Genomic DNA, 17,977 nt, shown 5'->3' with positions numbered 1-17,977 from the left:
ATTTCTACTTGCCTTTTGAGTACCAGCATGTTAATAAAAAGACAAAAACACTGTAGCACAATCCTATTACAACTATTATAATGAACCCGAATTTGTGCTTTTGATGTTGAGTCTTTGAACTTTTTTGCTTTGAAATTTAGTTAGAAAACATACAAGTCTACCACAGAGAGCACAGCTTATCCAGAGGGAACAATACCAAAAGGGATTTTTGGAGGGGAAGAAATGACTATGAAACATGTAAAATACTTTCCCTTTTCTGTTAATAGTCTACCAAAGATGCCAAGTCCTATAAATAAAGGTCTAAATAAATGCAATTATTTTAAGGTAAACACGAATAAAATAAAGGCATCAATATTTACGTGCAAATGTTATACTATCTATCATACCTTGTTATGTGTCTGAGTTTGTCCAACCAGGATAAGGATATTCGATGAGATAATAGAAAGGCAGAAATTGATTAGAATTATTGACCTCTCAGATCTGATGTACCTGTTCAAATAATTAAAAACAAAACAAAACAAAACAAAAAAAAGCACAAGAGTGTAAAACTTTTCCAAATGGAAAACAACTAGTAAATCATGCAAAACTTTAATGCAATTCTTAGAAATGTTAGAGAGATGTACTCCAAAAACTATGAAAACTTTCATGTGCTCAGAGTATCAGTGAGCTAACATGTTTCAAACATAAGAACTACGGTATTTGGATAGATATTCTGCAATTTCCTCTTAGTTTCTTGCTATATTTAAAAAAAAAAAAAAAAGATTCTATCAATGCTTCTTTTCAAAACTGCTGGCAAAACTTTTCTGACACCATATGGATGATAATGGGATTGGATGCATTCATGTAATTTATGCTCCCTGCTCATCCCTGGGAATATCCACAGCTGGCATAGACGAGTCACCAAACTAACTTCAGAGAAATGTGGTGATTTACATGAAGAGAAGATCTGGTCCACAATGCGTAACTAAGATGCAGATTGGTTGATGATACTATAGCAGTGCACTTTGAAATGCATTATTGTTATAACAATAACATTAATCTTGAAGTTCCACCACATTTACAAATAATTTGTGTGGAGAAGTAATAATACTGTAAGATCTTCATCTTCATAAAACCTAATGCCAAAAATAGCTTTTACAGAAAGATTTAAATTATAGCAGTGAGCATCACACACTCTCTTGCCAACTTATTACACTCATTTTACAAGTATGCTTAGGATGAAAAAGTACACATACTCTTATTACCAACTTCCTTACAAGATGCAAATGTTCTCATTTTTCTGTATACAGCTTTTATATACTAGAGCACAGAAAGAGAATAATGGTGGATTCAATTGAAGTACCTTACTGACCCAATTTTCAGAGCTGCTAACAGAGTAAATTTGACTACTAAAGTTAATGAAAGTTAAGGGTGCTCAGTTTTCTGAAGACTATGCCATATATTAACATATTTTATGACTATATTATGACTATATATGTTATACTATATAATTATGAACTGAGCTTAGTTAATATTGCTTTCTCCTCCTGAGCTGTACACCCATAACTGACAGTCTGAGGTCATAGCAAGGGGTGATGTACCCATAAGAGATGCTCAACTTTGGACCTGTAATAAATCATAAATCATTTTACTCAGCTATCATTTAAGTTACCGTTACATTTTTTACATAAGAAGACAGAACAACCCTGATACCACAATTCACATATTTTTCTAAAAATATAACAGTGCCGTTAAGGCTAAGTCTATGTATGCAAACAAATACAGAAAGTCTAATGCCTTTGTCTAGACGGACAGTATGCTGCTACTTTCTAACTTGTTAACTATTGATTCACTTGGGCCAGATCCCAACACTGAGTATCTACGGCCTATAAAGGATCTTAGTGGTTGTGTAAATACAGTGCAAGGAGGAACTCAGAACATTGACTTAAGCTAGAACGATTTTAATCTTTCTGCCAATGCAGTAGTGTTGGCCCTTATTACTATGGAGGGGAAGGGAAGTTGAAGGGAAGGGAAGGCAAGAGAAGATATAGATATAGGCACGGGGTCAAAATATTACATTTCTCCCCACCTCCAATTTTGTAAAAATAAGCAGTGAATCAAATATACATATAAATTCCATGGTCTATCTTCTTCTGACAGTTGGCTACTATATGCTCTCAAGAAACTTATTCAATGCAAATTTTAATGATGCAAATGACAGACCACTCAGTAATCATAATACTTTCAAAATATCTCACTGATAGAACATGGAGATTTTTCTGAGTTATATTCTCTTCAGCTGGATGGATGCAGAACCCTTGTTAGGTCCTCCATAATATACCACATACATTTTGTCTCAGCTTGGAAGTTAACATAGTGGAGTAGACAAGTTCCACTGAGCATGACAGTATTTCCTTCCAAGTGCTAAATATATCAGGGAGTGCAAAAACAACACTATAATGCTTCAGATGGGAATATCCTGAAATACTCTCATTCTTAGCTTTGACAGATAATAACTGATAATCCTTTTACTTTTTAAAAATTATTATTATAACTTATATAACTAGATATTCTATATTTACTATATATATGTCTAGTTCTGTGAATCTCTGCCTGAATAAGAGAGAGTGAAAGAGAAAAGGGTGTAAAATTACCAAACTGCTTCTAAAAGCAAAATCCTATTAGCTGATTTTACTTTACTTTGAAATTTACTATTTTCTCCCTGTTTTTCTTCTTCTTTAGTTGAGAACCTACTTTTCTTGTATTATGAATCATAGTTAAGTGAAAACTCATGTTCTCTTTTTTTTTTTTGGATATATTTATTACTTTATATCACACTTCCTCTCACTTTTCTATTTCTTCCACACTAACACATTACGTTATTTCTCGTCTCAAAATTAATTACATCACAAATTCATTTTCTCCATGATTATCTATTGCACTTTTAAGTCAATCTAATTTTGTCATGTATTAGGCTCAGGACGGACAGAAAGTACATTACTGGACTGTACCACCACACTATTTGAGGCTGCTTCACTTTTTCACAGGAAACATATCTTGTAGAAAAACCATGTAAAATGTTTACTGGCACTATAAATACCTCCCTGGAAAAGCAATATCATTCACACCGAAGAGGGTAAAGTGGGCTATACCATTGCCAGTAAGCCAAGAGAGGAAAACTAATTGATCACATCAACAGATATAGAAATCAAAACATGCACTACATTTTAAAATTAGTATAATTATCATTTTTCAAATAAGAAATGTTTCAACTAATAGTCTCTTTAAATTTTAATTCAACTAAATATAACTATGCATTCACATTCAACTTTGTCAATCCATTACATACCTCCATAACGCTGCATAGACAACGGCTAGGGTGATCAAGGCCAAGCATGAAAGACCACTGCCTACTATTAAGGTTACTGAGGGTGTACCAGATGATTCCATGATCTGTAGGTTACAACAGATAACCATGAAGGAAAACCATCCTCCAGCAATTAAAACAACAGTTCAACACAAGAAAGCTCTAAAAACAAAATGATAAATCCAGCAACCCCGTCAGAGATAGCTTCAATAATATTATTTATGAAGCAGAAATCAACTTAATACCAAAAATGATTCATACATAACTCTGAGATCTGTTTCATTATTGATACAATCCTCAGAGGCCTTTGAGCTTTAAAATGCCTTATAATACCTGCATAATATCTAAAAAAAAAAAAAAATAGAAAAAATAGTAATATTACAATGTAATAGAAGATTATAACATGAACGCAAGTTTGAAGTACCTGTTAAAATTAATTTTAAAATATATTTTCTCTTGAGAAACAGCAACATTTGGAATTGTGTATTAAAGAAACAGCTTGGTTTTACCCTAATATATTAGAGATCATCCTGTAATTTTTCCCAGAATTTGGTTCATGCTTATTGCAGAATTATCAAACTTTCTGACTTTTAATAACTTTGACTTCAATCTACTATTCTCACACACTTAATTTGCTTGGGCCTCTGACCATCTACAAGGAATGGCAAGATATCTATGACAACAATATCATAAGCCTTACATAAAGAAACTGGAAATTTAGAATTAACTCATTTGTACTATGTGTATTAATAAAATATGAAAATAAATAAATGACCTTGAAAACAAACTAGCTTTTCCTGCCACAAAAGGAGCTATTATCATCAGATATCAGGTAAGGTTTTCCCTCCATGTATAGGTGTTCATGTTCAGCAATAGACATGGTCTTTGCTAATAAAAATGGGGAAGAAAAAAGGTAGACCTAAAAGTTTAAAATGATACACTGTCTGGTTTACAAAAATGCTCAGGGAGGTATTGTAAATTATGTTTTATCAAGATAGCTTTTGGCACCCAAATAGGAGATAAGACTGAGGTACTTTTAGGCCACATCTCAGGCAGAAAGTAACATTTTATTCCAGCCACTTTGTTCCAAAAAAGAGTCTGATCATATGCTTCTAAAACCAGGAACATGAAATTATACCTTAGCATTATAACTTCACAAATATTTGCTTTTGAACTATTTTTATATTCAATATTACTGTGTCTGCTCATATACTTTATGTTCCCTCTTTTACATGCAAACTTGTTTATTTTTGTTACATGGTATCAACAGCTACATAGAAAATCTGTGCTGAAAATGTCCAATGCAGATCTGCAATCTGTTTAACTACAGTATCTAGGGTTATCCTACCAAGAGCAATAATAAAGCCCTGTACAATCTCCTGAAAAGGCTTGCAACCTTTAAAAAGCTTGTTAAGTTGATAATTGTTCAATACAAAAGTTTTCAACACACTTGCATTACAATTAGAAGGCTTTCTCTGAGAAATCCAGAGTTCGAGAACATGTAAATTTCACGAGGATTTAGTTATATCACAGAATCTGGAATTCGCTTCTCTGAGACACTGTAGACACCAGGAGACTAACAACATTAGCCTACCTGGAATATTAAACAATTCCTCAATGCAACGTCTGAAATGTACCTGAGAGGAAATCTCGACCAACCCCCCCTCGCCCCCCCGCGCTATTGCCTTTTGCATTTAAACTGGATTTTTTTTTCCACCCCCCTTTGTTACTTACTATTTCTCTAGGTTGCTGAGCCAAAATGGCGAAGGTAGAGAGACGATCACATAAGCATTTCGTATGGGATGCATCGGTAAGCACAGTTTTACATCCCTGGGTGGACCAGGTTCCCAAAGAGTCGTTCCTGCAAAGGAGAGAGAGAGAGAGAGAGGGAAAAAAAAAAAAAAAAATCGGGATAATTACGCCTGACGGCCAATTCCGCGAGGAGACAATGCAGCTGAAATCGCGAGGAGAGTGTAGCGTGTAGTTCCCGGACAGCGGCGAAGCACTTCGAGTGGGGCAGCGCCGGCCCCGGCGGCGCCCCCGCGGCGCAGCGGGGCGCGGAGCACGGAGCGCGGAGAGGCGCGGAGCTGTCCGGCGCCGTGGTGCTGAAAGCCCGGCGCGCTGCGCTGCGCGGAGCCCCGCCAGCCGCGGCAGCAGCCGCCCCCTGCGCTGCCAGCCACCTCCGAGCCTCACCAGAGCACTGCGAAAAACTCATCGGGGGAAGAGGGGGAGGCTTTCTCTCTCTCTCTCTCTCTCTCTCTTTTCTCATACCGGCTCAGTTTCTGTCCCCTTTTGCAAAAAAATGTGGTGGTCGCTACTTGTAGTGTCTTTTTTTAATTTTCTTTCTTTGTTTTCTTTTTTTTTTTTCTTTTAATTTTATTTTTTATTTATTCATTTATTCACTCTGTGTGTGTGGATAGTTTTAAAGGCAGATGGTTCTCAAACGCCTGTCTGGGTTATGCCAGTTGGACAGGGAGATGCCGGATCTTCTGTTCTGATGGCTATTTTTGCCGTGGATTTTTTTTTTTTTGGTTGTTGTTTTTAGTGATCAGCCTTGGAAATTTCACCCTGGAAACGGCAGCATCAGATGCCTCCAACTCTTGCCTTAGCTCCAGCAGAGGGGTGGATTTCAGTACAGCAGCACACAACATCACCAAAGAGACACACGAGTTCGCCCTCCAGACATCACTCAGTCAACTCGCCTTTCCCTAGCTCCCTCCCCCTTCCCGATTTCTTTTTCTTGGGGTGGCAGCACCACGCTAACCCCAAGCCAAAGAGATCATTTGCTGGCACTTTTCACCAACCGCCCCTAAACAAAACAAGATGATTAACACAGCTCCCGAATTCAATTAGACATTCAACATGCTAATGCGAGGTCTGAAACCCACCCCAGCAAAACAATAAAAATGGTATCAACCCACGTTTTCTTTGTGCGGGCAAGGAAAGAGAGAGGGAGAGACAAAAAATCAGTTCTCCTTTTTTCCTGGATTGCGGGGGGGTGGGGTGGGATCATTTCTACAGGAAAAAAAGGGGTTGGTTTCAACTAATTCAAACCTATTATCTTTACATATGTTATGCTTAAAGAACACCAATTGGGTTCTTCTTGTTTCCCCTCCTTTCATGTCCAGGGAGCAACTGCAGGACTCTGCTGGCAGCAGCACCGTGTGCGCTGTCAATTCCTGTCAATATCACCTCAGGTCACTAAATGACTCGAAAACACAGAAGCGAAGGTGGAGGAATAATAATTTCCAGTCACTGGGATCACCCTTGTTTCACCTCTTCTGCCTCAACAACCCACCCTTATGAGTGGCTATATGTGTCAGGGCGCTCATGAAAAGACAATTTGTTATCCCAAGTCCACTCAGAATGCAGTTAGCCCTAGCCCACCTCGGCATTGTGCGCCACTAGCTTTTGAACGCACAACAGATGTAACCCTCACGCACTATTGTCTTTAGAACAGTGCCCTGTAATAAGCAAAACAAAAGGCAACTAAGGGAAACAATTGAGAGAAAATCACCAATTCTTCAAGTCACTAAAGCTGTCTGTTAGCTTTCCTTCACAAATTGTGTCTTTCACAGAGCCACATGTTAAATAACATCCACTTTGAAAAATATAGTTACACATTCTATATTCTGAGGCATTATCTTCTGGACAACCTAACCAATTTACTCTATTAACTTTCCTGCCTCTTATCTTATTGTGACACACAGTTAAGGCCAAATGAAATACATTTATCTGTGCTGATTAAATATAAAATAATGATAGCTTAAGAGAAATTGACATATTTTTAAAACAAAAGGATAATATTATTAATTCTGAGAATAGGATTTAATATACTGAATTCACCCTATGCTGAAAAGTACAATGCATCCAGTTAACACTAAATCCTTGCAGATGGTGTCCAATGTGGAGATTTAGACAAGTTCTAATTATAAAAGGTAGACAACCACAGAGATCAGCTTCATTTAAAACAAAACATCTGTTACAATTATAATTATATTTAAATTAGTAAAAATCATGGGCAGTCCACCAGGTTTAGAGGGACTTATTCTTCTCCTCAGGCCACTCATGCAAATATAAAATTCCAGTCACACATTCTCTGAGCAGTTCACTGTAGCACTATATCACCTGATATTACAAATACACTACATATTTTGCAAAACTACTTGAATATTATTGAAAATTTCAGTGGAATTTCCAAAAGCACTCTGGAGTGAAGAAAGTGCTCTAATTGAACTTAACAGTAAGACATTCATTGACAGGGCAGGAGCAGAGTCAGGCTAATATTGACACTTTTTGCATTTCATTGTTAATATGTTTTCAATGACACACTTCTATTTCTTGCCCAGCAGCATTATGTTTCAATATGTAACAGATGAAAATTCAGTGATTAAATAAGGTCTAGCTCTCCTTTCTAACCAATGCAGCTGAAAAAAATATCTCATTAATAAATATATTTGTAGCCTGTTGAAATGATGGCTGACAGAAGCTGTGCAGATTTTTACACTAACTCCATGAAGGAGACAGAATAATGAGCAGAATCCAGTGGAAAAGTGTAACTGCAATTTGTTGCATGATGCTCATGCCTGCAGAACTGTAAATGTATGATTACTTACTCAGAAATGCTGGACAGTTTGACTTGCTAGCATAAAATCAGCATTTGATTTTAGGTATAAAGTAAATAAGGAATGGAAATATGGATTTAAAACAGATACCTGATAATCAGTAGATCTCAATGCTATGCTTGTTAATCAAGTTCTTCACCTATGATCATCTGTCCCTCTTGTAAGACAGCCTTCCTGGGCTTGTCAGAATCTGTCACATATTTAGAAGTTTCATTCCTTTTTGGTGTGATTTTCTTTGAATATGTGTCTAACGTTTAGGGTTATATGAATATGCAAAAGGGCACCTATTATTCCTGTGGATCTTTCTTGTTATGCAGAAAGCTATAAAGGAGTGACAGGTAGTATTAACATAAGTTCTATTTATAGTAAGGAAAATTATCAAATTGAAAATATGTAGCAAATATAGATGTAGGTTCATGCCCATTATTGGCAATTTTGTACTGTTCCACTGAGCTACAGATGATTTAATCAACCTGGCAGAATTCCCATGGTATAAGCAGAGGAATTCCCAAGAAGCATAGATTCACCATTGCGGATCCTGTGTCATCCTGCAGCTTAGGCATGGGAAAAAGTGGGGAAAGCAGGGAAACAGAAAAAAAAGTCAGAGTAGGATGTAATTCAGCCCCATGGATCTTTGGCTAATATGGCATAAGCACCCCAAAAAAACTGCTCCAACATTTGATTATGTCCTTCTCAGGGTAGTCTTACAGTTAGAGAAATGCCAGTGTCTTTTCAAAACCCTTTTAGAGTTTAATGTAAACTTTTTATTTCTAATCAAGAATCGGGAACATACTGTGCAATAAAAATAATGGGCAAATGATGTACAGAAAAGTATTTTAATTGTATGTGATATAGAAGAAATAATGTGATTTTTACTGTTTAATACTGTATCATGCAGTATTGCATGATATATAAGTGTTTCCTTCTACTGAAAACAATGACATGACTGTCTCAGATATTGAAATGGAAATACAGTTTATAGGATAGGAACATTTTTGTAGAATAAAAGACACAAATAATTCACAAGCACAACTGCCAATCTGACACAGACTGATGATCAAGCTGCATTTATTATGCTAATAGTTATGTTTCCCCTATTTTGCAGCATTTTCCTTGGTCTCATGGCATGGCTTATCACTTATTATTCACATATTTTGTTAAATTTAATAATATACATCTCACTAATTGTATTGTTGTGTCTACTTTAACATAGTGATGAATAAAAATCAGCTATGACATTGCTGTCAAAACCACTCACTTAGTAAAGAACTTAACCACATAATGTACACTGTCTACCTTATTTACTTTGAAGGATTTTATCCAATGTATCCAATTTATTTTTTATTTCATTTTATTTATTTATTTATTTATTTTTAGGAACATGCTGTAAGAGGCATGAAAGAAAAAGGAAGTTATTTATCGATAACACTGTTAACTATTTTTCCCATACTGGCAACTAGTGATTCAAGTAGTGGCTTGGGTTTTTGATTGTCATAAACAAAGAGTTAACATCTTGGCTATACATGCAGCATGTTAGCTTACTTTAGTAATTTATTTGATGACTGATATATGTGTTTAATGTGCAACAAGAAATTACATATTGCGTATTACATTACTTAAATAACACAGTAGAAAGCAGAATACACAGAAGTTAGGAAATTTTGACATTAATTATTATAAGGTCATCTAAATTCTCCTCACTTTTGGAGCATGTACATTATTGTACATTGTTTTCTGTTCAGCCAGGTGCTGTTTTTCCATTAGGAACAGACTTTGGTATTCCAATTTTATTTTTGGTGACAAATAATGATAAATAATGAAGAGAAGAACAGGGAAAATGCAGACAAGATTTTTTTAGCCCAGCAAAAGATAGAAAATAAACTTATGGCCCTTATGAGTAGCAGATTATGTACACCATTGTGCCTGTTCAGATGTGCTAGCTGGCATATTAGTGAAGATAAAGTCCTTTCAACATCTGCTTACTTCTTTACGCCTGGATTTAAAATCTCAGGGAAGCCATAGGGAAGGCTGAACTGCAGGAGTCTCCTTTCAGTTGTGCATGTCCATATGTCTCAGGCTTGACCTAATCCTTAGTATGCATAATTTCTGCTGTGATCAATCTTATTCCTACCAGTAGTATATAGCAACATCTGGTTTATCTCCACAGTTTTTCCTAATGTAAAAACAAAAAAACCCAAACACACAACCACCAACGAAACAGATGAATGCAAACACTTTGCATAATATTGTAACACATAGAAACTGTACTTTACCAAAGTATTGTTTACCCTGAAATTGTTAATATGATTAACAATATGTCTCAGGGCTTTCCTCCCCCTCATAAAATTTAGGAAAAATAATGCATGAAATTGTGGAGATGAAATGAAATGGACAAAAAATATAACTTTCTTATGATTACATGTCTAATACAATACAAATGTCCCCAAAAGGATCTCCGAATTTTGTGAGGTATTAGAAGAAAAAGATGTGTGATGGTTACCTTGCAACTGGATCTCCAACTAAAATACTGCGGGGAGTTCAATTTCCTAAAGAATAAGGCCACCTTTCTAAATAAGGCACTGAATTGTTTAATTTTCCACAATGACATACTTATCAACGTAAGTTTTTTTTTTTTTTTTCTAAACAAGTGTGCATCTAGGCTGGAAATCAAGTTTTAGTCCAATGTGATTTAAAACAGGTAAGATATTAAACCCTAAAAAATAAGTTTTACAACACAACCATTCTAGTTATAAGCATAGATTGTCACATTAACTTTCTATAATGTCCAACACATAGTAAGATCGGGGGGGAAACCAAAAATTCCCTTGATTGTCAGTTTGACCACTACCCAAATAATTCACCCAAAGAAAAGCTATAGAAGAGAGTATTAATGCTTGGGTAATATTTTAATACTCTGTATCCTTCCTGTCCATGCAGTTTAGGGCATAATCTAGAGAACAACATGCATAAACTGTACTGTGATCAACAGTCTCCCTGACATCAGCATACTGCAAGTGTGTCAAAATATAACAGGAAAAGAAACTCTAACGGAATAAGATGATGAAAATGGTATGAAATAAGTACCAGGAGTTTCCTGCCTCCTACTGCATATTACTGCTATAATGCAAACTTACAGGAACAAAAAAAACCTAATAGATGGACACTTGAGCAAGAACATTCTCCCTCTTTTCTCAAGACTATAGAAAAAATCCAAGATGAGTATTACTACATCCAAAAACTGAGGGAAGTGAATTCCTTTCCATAGCTTTATCTCTGGCCTTGTAGATGCTCCCAGATGAAGCACAGGAGTAAGTAGTGGGCATTCCTGTCATGCTTATGCTGCCAAAGGATGTGTACATCTGCTAAGGATTTATGAGAACTATGATTTCTTTCCCAATGGACCTACAGGGTGAATGGATCAAACAAGAGGCCACAATTTCCTTCCAGGGTATTCTATTTCCCATAGAAATATTCCTATTTCCCATAGAAATATTCCTATTTCTCATAGGAAGTGACAGAGAGATATGTCTTATTTTCTTAAAAGCCATAATAATTAGAGCAAATTGGTCAACTCCACTGCAAATTCTACAGTGAACTGCTGCCTCCCTTCCTTCCTGATGACTTTTCATTTATTTAGTATCAGTCTTTATTCTAATTTTGTCTTTCATTTAAATACACTTCTGTGAAGTTCATTCACTGTGACAAGGAAATATACCTGATAATACTGAGTGACCAACTCAGCAAGAATCATGTTACATTTTGAAAGCATTTACTGCTTAACTGGGGGTATATTTAGAGACAGGACTCTTTGTTTAAATTTTTGCATGACAGATTCTTTTTCTTGGGGCAAAAATTCATATAGAGACGGTATGTTAAAGGATATTTTCTCAAAGTTTGCAGTATTGAGTTTAGAAGCATTTTGGATAAGAATAAAATTGCTCATTTTCAACTAGGTTAATTTTGTAGGATAAAATTGTCAGATGTTTAGTAGAAAAAAGGCTTAGTTTAACAAATATTTTATTAGCTTTCACTCCTCACAAAATCAGTACAATCTTTCATGTGTTCAGACTATATAAATACTTGTGTAGATTTATGGTGATCTAAGGAAACATTGCCATGTAGTATTTTTCCAGTGATGAACCTGTGAGATCTTTCACGCTCTACTATTATTCATAGACACTCCTAGCAAAAAGGAACGTGAATTGTACATTGCCAGGGGCTTGAAAAGATTAGGGCCTCAGAAGTTTATCCTGGAAATTATGAATGTCAAATCCTGGATCAGGGTAGTAGCTATCTTTAATGTTTCTGCCAAATGACAAGATTAGCAATAGAACATAGTAGTTATCATTATTTCAAGTTTCAAGGCCAGCTATGATCAGCAGGGAGGGGAACAAATGTGATAGGGAATGGAAGAGGAGAAGAGCAGAGGCTGGGCTTCCATCACTGTGACTATTACAACTTTCTGTGCTATTCTAGATTGAATGACCCAATAAAACTTAAAGCAGAACTAGTCTGTTCTGCACTGAAAGCAGTGACTTTCCATCTGTGATCACCAGAATTGCAATGGAACAGTTGTATCAGCTAAACTTTCTTAAATCCGTGGGGCCAGACGGGATTCACCTGACTGCTGAATGTATTAGCTGATGTATAGCTGGACCCTTCTCAAAAATTTACCATAGGTTTGGAGAGGTCCTTTATGACAGGATGCTAGACAATACAATATTGATCTTCAAGAAAGGAATGAGGGAAGACTCAGGAAATTACAGGCCTATTAGTCTAACCTCAATCCCTGGAAAAGTTATGGAGAAGATTGTCCTGGGGGATAATTGAAAGGCACTTAAAGAACAAAGCTATTATCAGGCATAGTCCATCAGGGGAAAGTCCTGTCTTAGTAATTTGATCTCCTTCTATGACAAGGTCACCAGATCAGTGGATGAAGGGAAGATGGCAGATGTAATCTGTCTGGATTTCAGTAAGGCCTTTGATATCATCCCTCATGGCATCCTTCTGGACAAACTGTCCGGTTGTGAGACTAACAGGTTTACACTGTGCTGTGTGATGAACTGACTCAATGGTATAGCTCAAATTGTTATAGTAAGTGGAGCTACATCTGGCTGGCAGATGGTCTCCAGTGGTGTTCCCCAGGGTTTAAATCTAAGGCCAGTCCTATTCAACATTTTAATCAATGATCTGGATGCAGAAGCTGAATGCATCCTCAGCAAGTTCGCTGATGATACTAAGTTGGGAGGTGCTGTTGACTCTATGGAGGGACAATAAGCCTTGCAGAGGGATATAGATAGATTGGGGCACTGGGTGATTAGCAATGGCAGGAAGTTCAACAAGGAAAATGTTGGGTTCTGCACCTGAGATGGAGTAATGCCAGACACGGGTACAAACTGAGAGATAAGTGGTGGAGAGCATCTCAGCAGAAAGGACTTGGGGGTGCTGGTTAACAGCAGGCTCAGCATGAGCCAGCAGCGCGCCCTGGTGGTCAAGGAGTAAACCGTATTGTGGGATGCGTTAAAGATAGCCAGCTGGTCAAAAGAGGTGATTCTCCCGCTATATTTCGTATTGGTGTGGATAAATCCTATCCTACCCTACCCTACCCTACCCTACCCTACCCTATCCTATCCCATCCCATCCCATCCCACCCCATCCCCTCCCATCCCATCCCATCCTATCCCATCCCATCCCATCCCATCCCATCCCATCCCATCCTATCCTATCCTATCCTATCCTATCCTATCCTATCCTATGCTATGCTATCACCTGGCCTCCTCTGACAATGTTTTAAATTAGGCACCAGAGATGCCATACATGATGTAGGAAGAAAGTTAAGCCACAAAATGAGAACGGTAAAAGCAAACACGCTAAGTGGTCAGACACTGAAATGATGCTCGGTGATGCAGAAGAGAGCTTACTTTTGCAGCTAGGCATTACCTTGCAAAATCTGAAGACAGCTACATCTCAAAGATGCCCAACATAGAGTCCCCATGTTATGTAGCAACTCAGTGCTTTCAATTTCCTTCTCTCCCAGAGGGGTGTTGAATAGATGTTTTGCAGCAGATGGCTTAACCACCAGACTACAGTATTGTCATGTGGGAATACCATGACCATTTCTTATTGAGGCAGGTGCCTCAATAGGCAAAGGCAAAGGCAGAGAAAGGGAAAGGGAAAGGGAAAGGGAAAGGGAAAGGGAAAGGGAAAGGGAAAGGGAAAGGGAAAGGGAAAGGGAAAGGGAAAGGGAAAGGGAAAGGGAAAGGAAAAGGGAAAGGGAAAGGAAAAGAGAAAAAAAGAAAAAGAGAAAAAAAAGAAAAAGAAAAAGAAAAAGAAAAAGAAAAAGAAAAAGAAAAAGAAAAAGAAAAAGAAAAAGAAAAAGAAAAAAAAAAGAAAAAGAAAAAGAAAAAGAAAAAGAAAAAGAAAAAGAAAAAGAAAAAGAAAAAGAAAAAGAAAAAGAAAAAAAGAAAAAGAAAAAGAAAAAGAAAAAGAAAAAGAAAAAGAAAAAGAAAAAGAAAAAGAAAAAGAAAAAAAAAGAAAAAGAAAAAGAAAAAGAAAAAGAAAAAGAAAAAGAAAAAGAAAAAGAAAAAGAAAAAGAAAAAGAAAAAGAAAAAGAAAAAGAAAAAGAAAAAGAAAAAGAAAAAGAAAAAGAAAAAGAAAAAGAAAAAGAAAAAGAAAAAGAAAAAGAAAAAGAAAAAGAAAAAGAAAAAGAAAAAGAAGAAAAAGAAAAAGAAAAAGAAAAAGAAAAAGAAAAAGAAAAAGAAAAAGAAGAAAAAGAAAAAGAAAAAGAAAAAGAAAAAGAAAAAGAAAAAGAAAAAGAAGAAGAAGAAGAAGAAGAAGAAGAAGAAGAAGAAAAAGAAAGACAAACTGTGAAAAACAAACAGACAAAAAAACAAATAAACAAACAAAAAAACACAACTTAATTCAAGACAAGATCAAACAAAACCAAAGCAAATCAGGACACAGTTAAAAATGTTTATAAAACACACAAAGAAATAAAATAAAACTGACAACTTGCTCTGTTGACGCTGAGATGTTAGTAGTATGTCTACCCCTTTATCCAGATAATATTCTGCAACATTTCCTAAACATTCAGTTTATAAAGAGTCCAATTTTCTGTACACATTTGGACTCAGGTTATGTCCTTTTCCTTGTATAAGACATTTGCTTTTTATAACAAATCCTCTTTTGTAAGTTGTCCCCGGGAGTTTCAACAGATCTAATCTGTTTTTCCTCAAATAAATTGATTTATTCTTTATTTGGGAGATAATCTGAACATCCCTCTTAATTAAAATAAGTATTTTTTTTCTTTTTTTTTCTTTTTTTTTTTTTTCCCTTGGAGATGTCTCTTTGTTAGATCAGATGTTATCTTGTGTACCTGACTAGCCAATTAACAACTCCTGCTTCAATAAGAGTAACGCTTATCTCCTTATTGTCTCTCTGGTGAGTCAGTGTGCACCCTGAATGAACCTTCATCAAATCTTTTATTGGTTATCAGTCTGAACATTAAAAGCACACTTGATACAAATACCTCAATAGGAGAAATGCATATAGCTATTACTATTGGCTCTTGACTGAGATCAGACACATTGTAATTAACCAATTTGAAGTGACAAAGGGTTTGTAGTGACTGAGTATCAGCATCTTCTGTTGGATATCCTTTCTTCAGTGAAAACCTTACCTACAGATCTGTAAAACTGAGTAATCTTCCTTTTTCAGACAATCAATATTTAGTTAAAATATGAAAGAGTAGGACTAATCATGTAAAAAGAGAATAAGAAAACCTTTTTCATTCCAAAATGTCCTACAGCATGGAGATTAGGTCATTCCTCCTGAAAGCTTCTCAGTTTTGCAAGGACAGATGGGACTGGAGTTAAGGTAAATTTCTCCTGTTGTGGGTGAATTTTCTAACCACTGAAAGACCAGACAAAAGAACTACAGTGAAGGTCTTATTTTTATTTTTTTTCCATGTTTGATATAGTGCCAAATTCATTGCTAAGTCAAGGCCACAGTCAAAAATGACAGAGACATGACCTGCTTATGAACTCTGATGAGAGTTAATGTTGAGGTTCTTCTGAGCACGTTAGAATGAAGACATGGTGGCAGAGCAGTTTAATATAAAACCCATAAGATCATCTGGATTTAGGATTATCCAGAGTTGTATGGTGACCGGAAAGGAAGTCTGACAAAGTCCATTAAGGACTGAGGTACCGAGTGGCAAGTAACTGACTATCTCATATAATGGCTGAGATTTTATTAAGATGGGGCAATGGAACAAATTGGTACAAGAAGTTGAGGTGTATTGACTTTGTATATGCCTAGCTGATAGCAAATGTTATGTAATATAGCTAAACACAAAGCTTTCTTAAAGCATTGTTTACAATCTGATTAAAAAACAAAACTAAACAACCCAGACATTGCTAAAGCTGGTAGATGTAAATTGTATATTAACATCTCTGTAATTTGCAGTTAACTCCTATGATATTCTAAAGTGATGCCCCTTTTTTTTTTTTTTTAATATATAATTTTAATTTTTTTAAGATGTGGGAAAATCACTATGATTACAGACTGTGATATGTTCAAGTATGGATTTAGAAAACTGAGGTCCTTTTGTTAAAAGAAAGAGATGTAACGGGCACCTTTTTTGAATGTATCCTTACTTTTCTGTACTGGTTTTAGCACTGATGTTGTTATGCTTCACAGAGGCTTGTTACCTTAAGATGTAGTAATGTTACTTCCAGATTCAGAATGGTTTGGGTGTAGCTACTTTGTAATGCGCTTGTGTAAGCTATTGCTCATCTGAATCTTCCTGAGTTGATGTATTCACTGACCAGCTGCCCACTAATGGTAAACTATGCTAGCCTATATATACTGTACTCACAGGAGATAGATACATACAATGGTTTGCTGCTAGAATTTCCTACACCAATTCATGCCTTGTCTAGACTAAGAGAATAAAATATGATTAGTGCACAGATAATATGTGCTAACTGATACATTTTATAATACCACTTCACACCTATGTACTGGTAGTGTTGCCTAAAATGAAGTCAGCTGATAGTGATAGTTTCTGCACATAACATTTAAACTGTAGAACTTTTTTTTCCCCCATAGAATGGACTAGTACAGAAGCTAGAATAAGGAGGTGTGCATCACACTGCATTACACCACATGAAAACAGATGCTTAAAAGCCTCATATTTCAATTCAAAAGTCTTGAAAATAAAAAGAAAAAAAAAAAGAGAGAAAAAAGAGGAGGGTCTGCACCATGCCATGTATGAACATTGAACTTTATGTATCAAGGATTGTGCTGACTAAATACTATAATGTTGTGTGTTGGTGTATGTTGCAGAGGAGGCCACTGTCATGCACAAAATTTGGTAGATTCTGTTGTCTTCCTCTGAATCTGATCTGCACATGTGTAATATATCTGGAGCATCCACAATGCAACAGACAATTTCCATTTGTAACATCCATATGCCTGGAAGTCCCCCAAAATTTACTGCAGTAAACAGTGCCAATATGGGATTTAAGTCCTCTTACTCCTCTGGTAAATCCACGTCATCTAGTCATATCTCATCTAGAGTCTATGTTTAGACAAAAGCGACTGATGGCATTAAACACTATATCAATTGGTCAAGAGGTTGGATAAGTGCCATTTATTTCAGAGCCTTAAAAAAAAGGGATAGGGGAGGTGTGGGGGAGTGTATGCCTTAACTGGATGCCAAAAAAAGTCTGAACAAATGCAAAGAGCTAGTAGCCTAGCTACTGTCTTCCATCTCCTGAGAATATATATATATATATATTTGTGTGTGTGTGTGGCTTCCTTAAGAGAAACAGGACAAGCATATCTTATCTTATGCTCTGCAGGTGCAGGGAATGTAGTAATTGGCTTGCGTCTGTACACTGTCAAAGTTGGTGCACTCTCTAGCCTTCAGGTATGGCAGAAAAGGACTAGAGAAATGTCCCAGAATTAACAAGGTTAATATACTAATGGTCAACCTGCATTA

The 17,977-nt window shown here is 36.2% G+C and overlaps 1 protein-coding gene across 11 annotated transcripts in view; it reads right to left on the bottom strand.

Annotated features, from left to right (window-relative positions):
- ADGRB3 (adhesion G protein-coupled receptor B3) overlaps positions 1-17,977 on the bottom strand; it is a 468,984-nt gene that overhangs the window by 95,246 nt on the left and 355,761 nt on the right. For all 11 annotated transcript variants that reach the window (XR_014582934.1, XR_014582935.1, XM_083832452.1 and 8 more), the window contains 3 exons: positions 5,081-5,207; positions 3,329-3,432; positions 387-489 (listed from right to left, as the gene is read on the bottom strand). Coding sequence is in view for 9 of the 11 variants with exons in the window: in XM_083832452.1 (XP_083688578.1) it covers positions 387-489; positions 3,329-3,432; positions 5,081-5,207 (334 nt within the window). In the remaining 2 variants the exon portion in view is untranslated. The remainder of the gene's footprint in view (positions 1-386; positions 490-3,328; positions 3,433-5,080; positions 5,208-17,977) is intronic.

Source organism: Anser anser (assembly GCF_964211835.1).
Source record: "Anser anser genome assembly, chromosome: 3".
Classification (NCBI taxonomy): domain Eukaryota; kingdom Metazoa; phylum Chordata; class Aves; order Anseriformes; family Anatidae; genus Anser; species Anser anser.
Note: the sequence above shows the minus strand (reverse complement) of the source record. Positions and strands in the feature narration are given on the sequence as shown.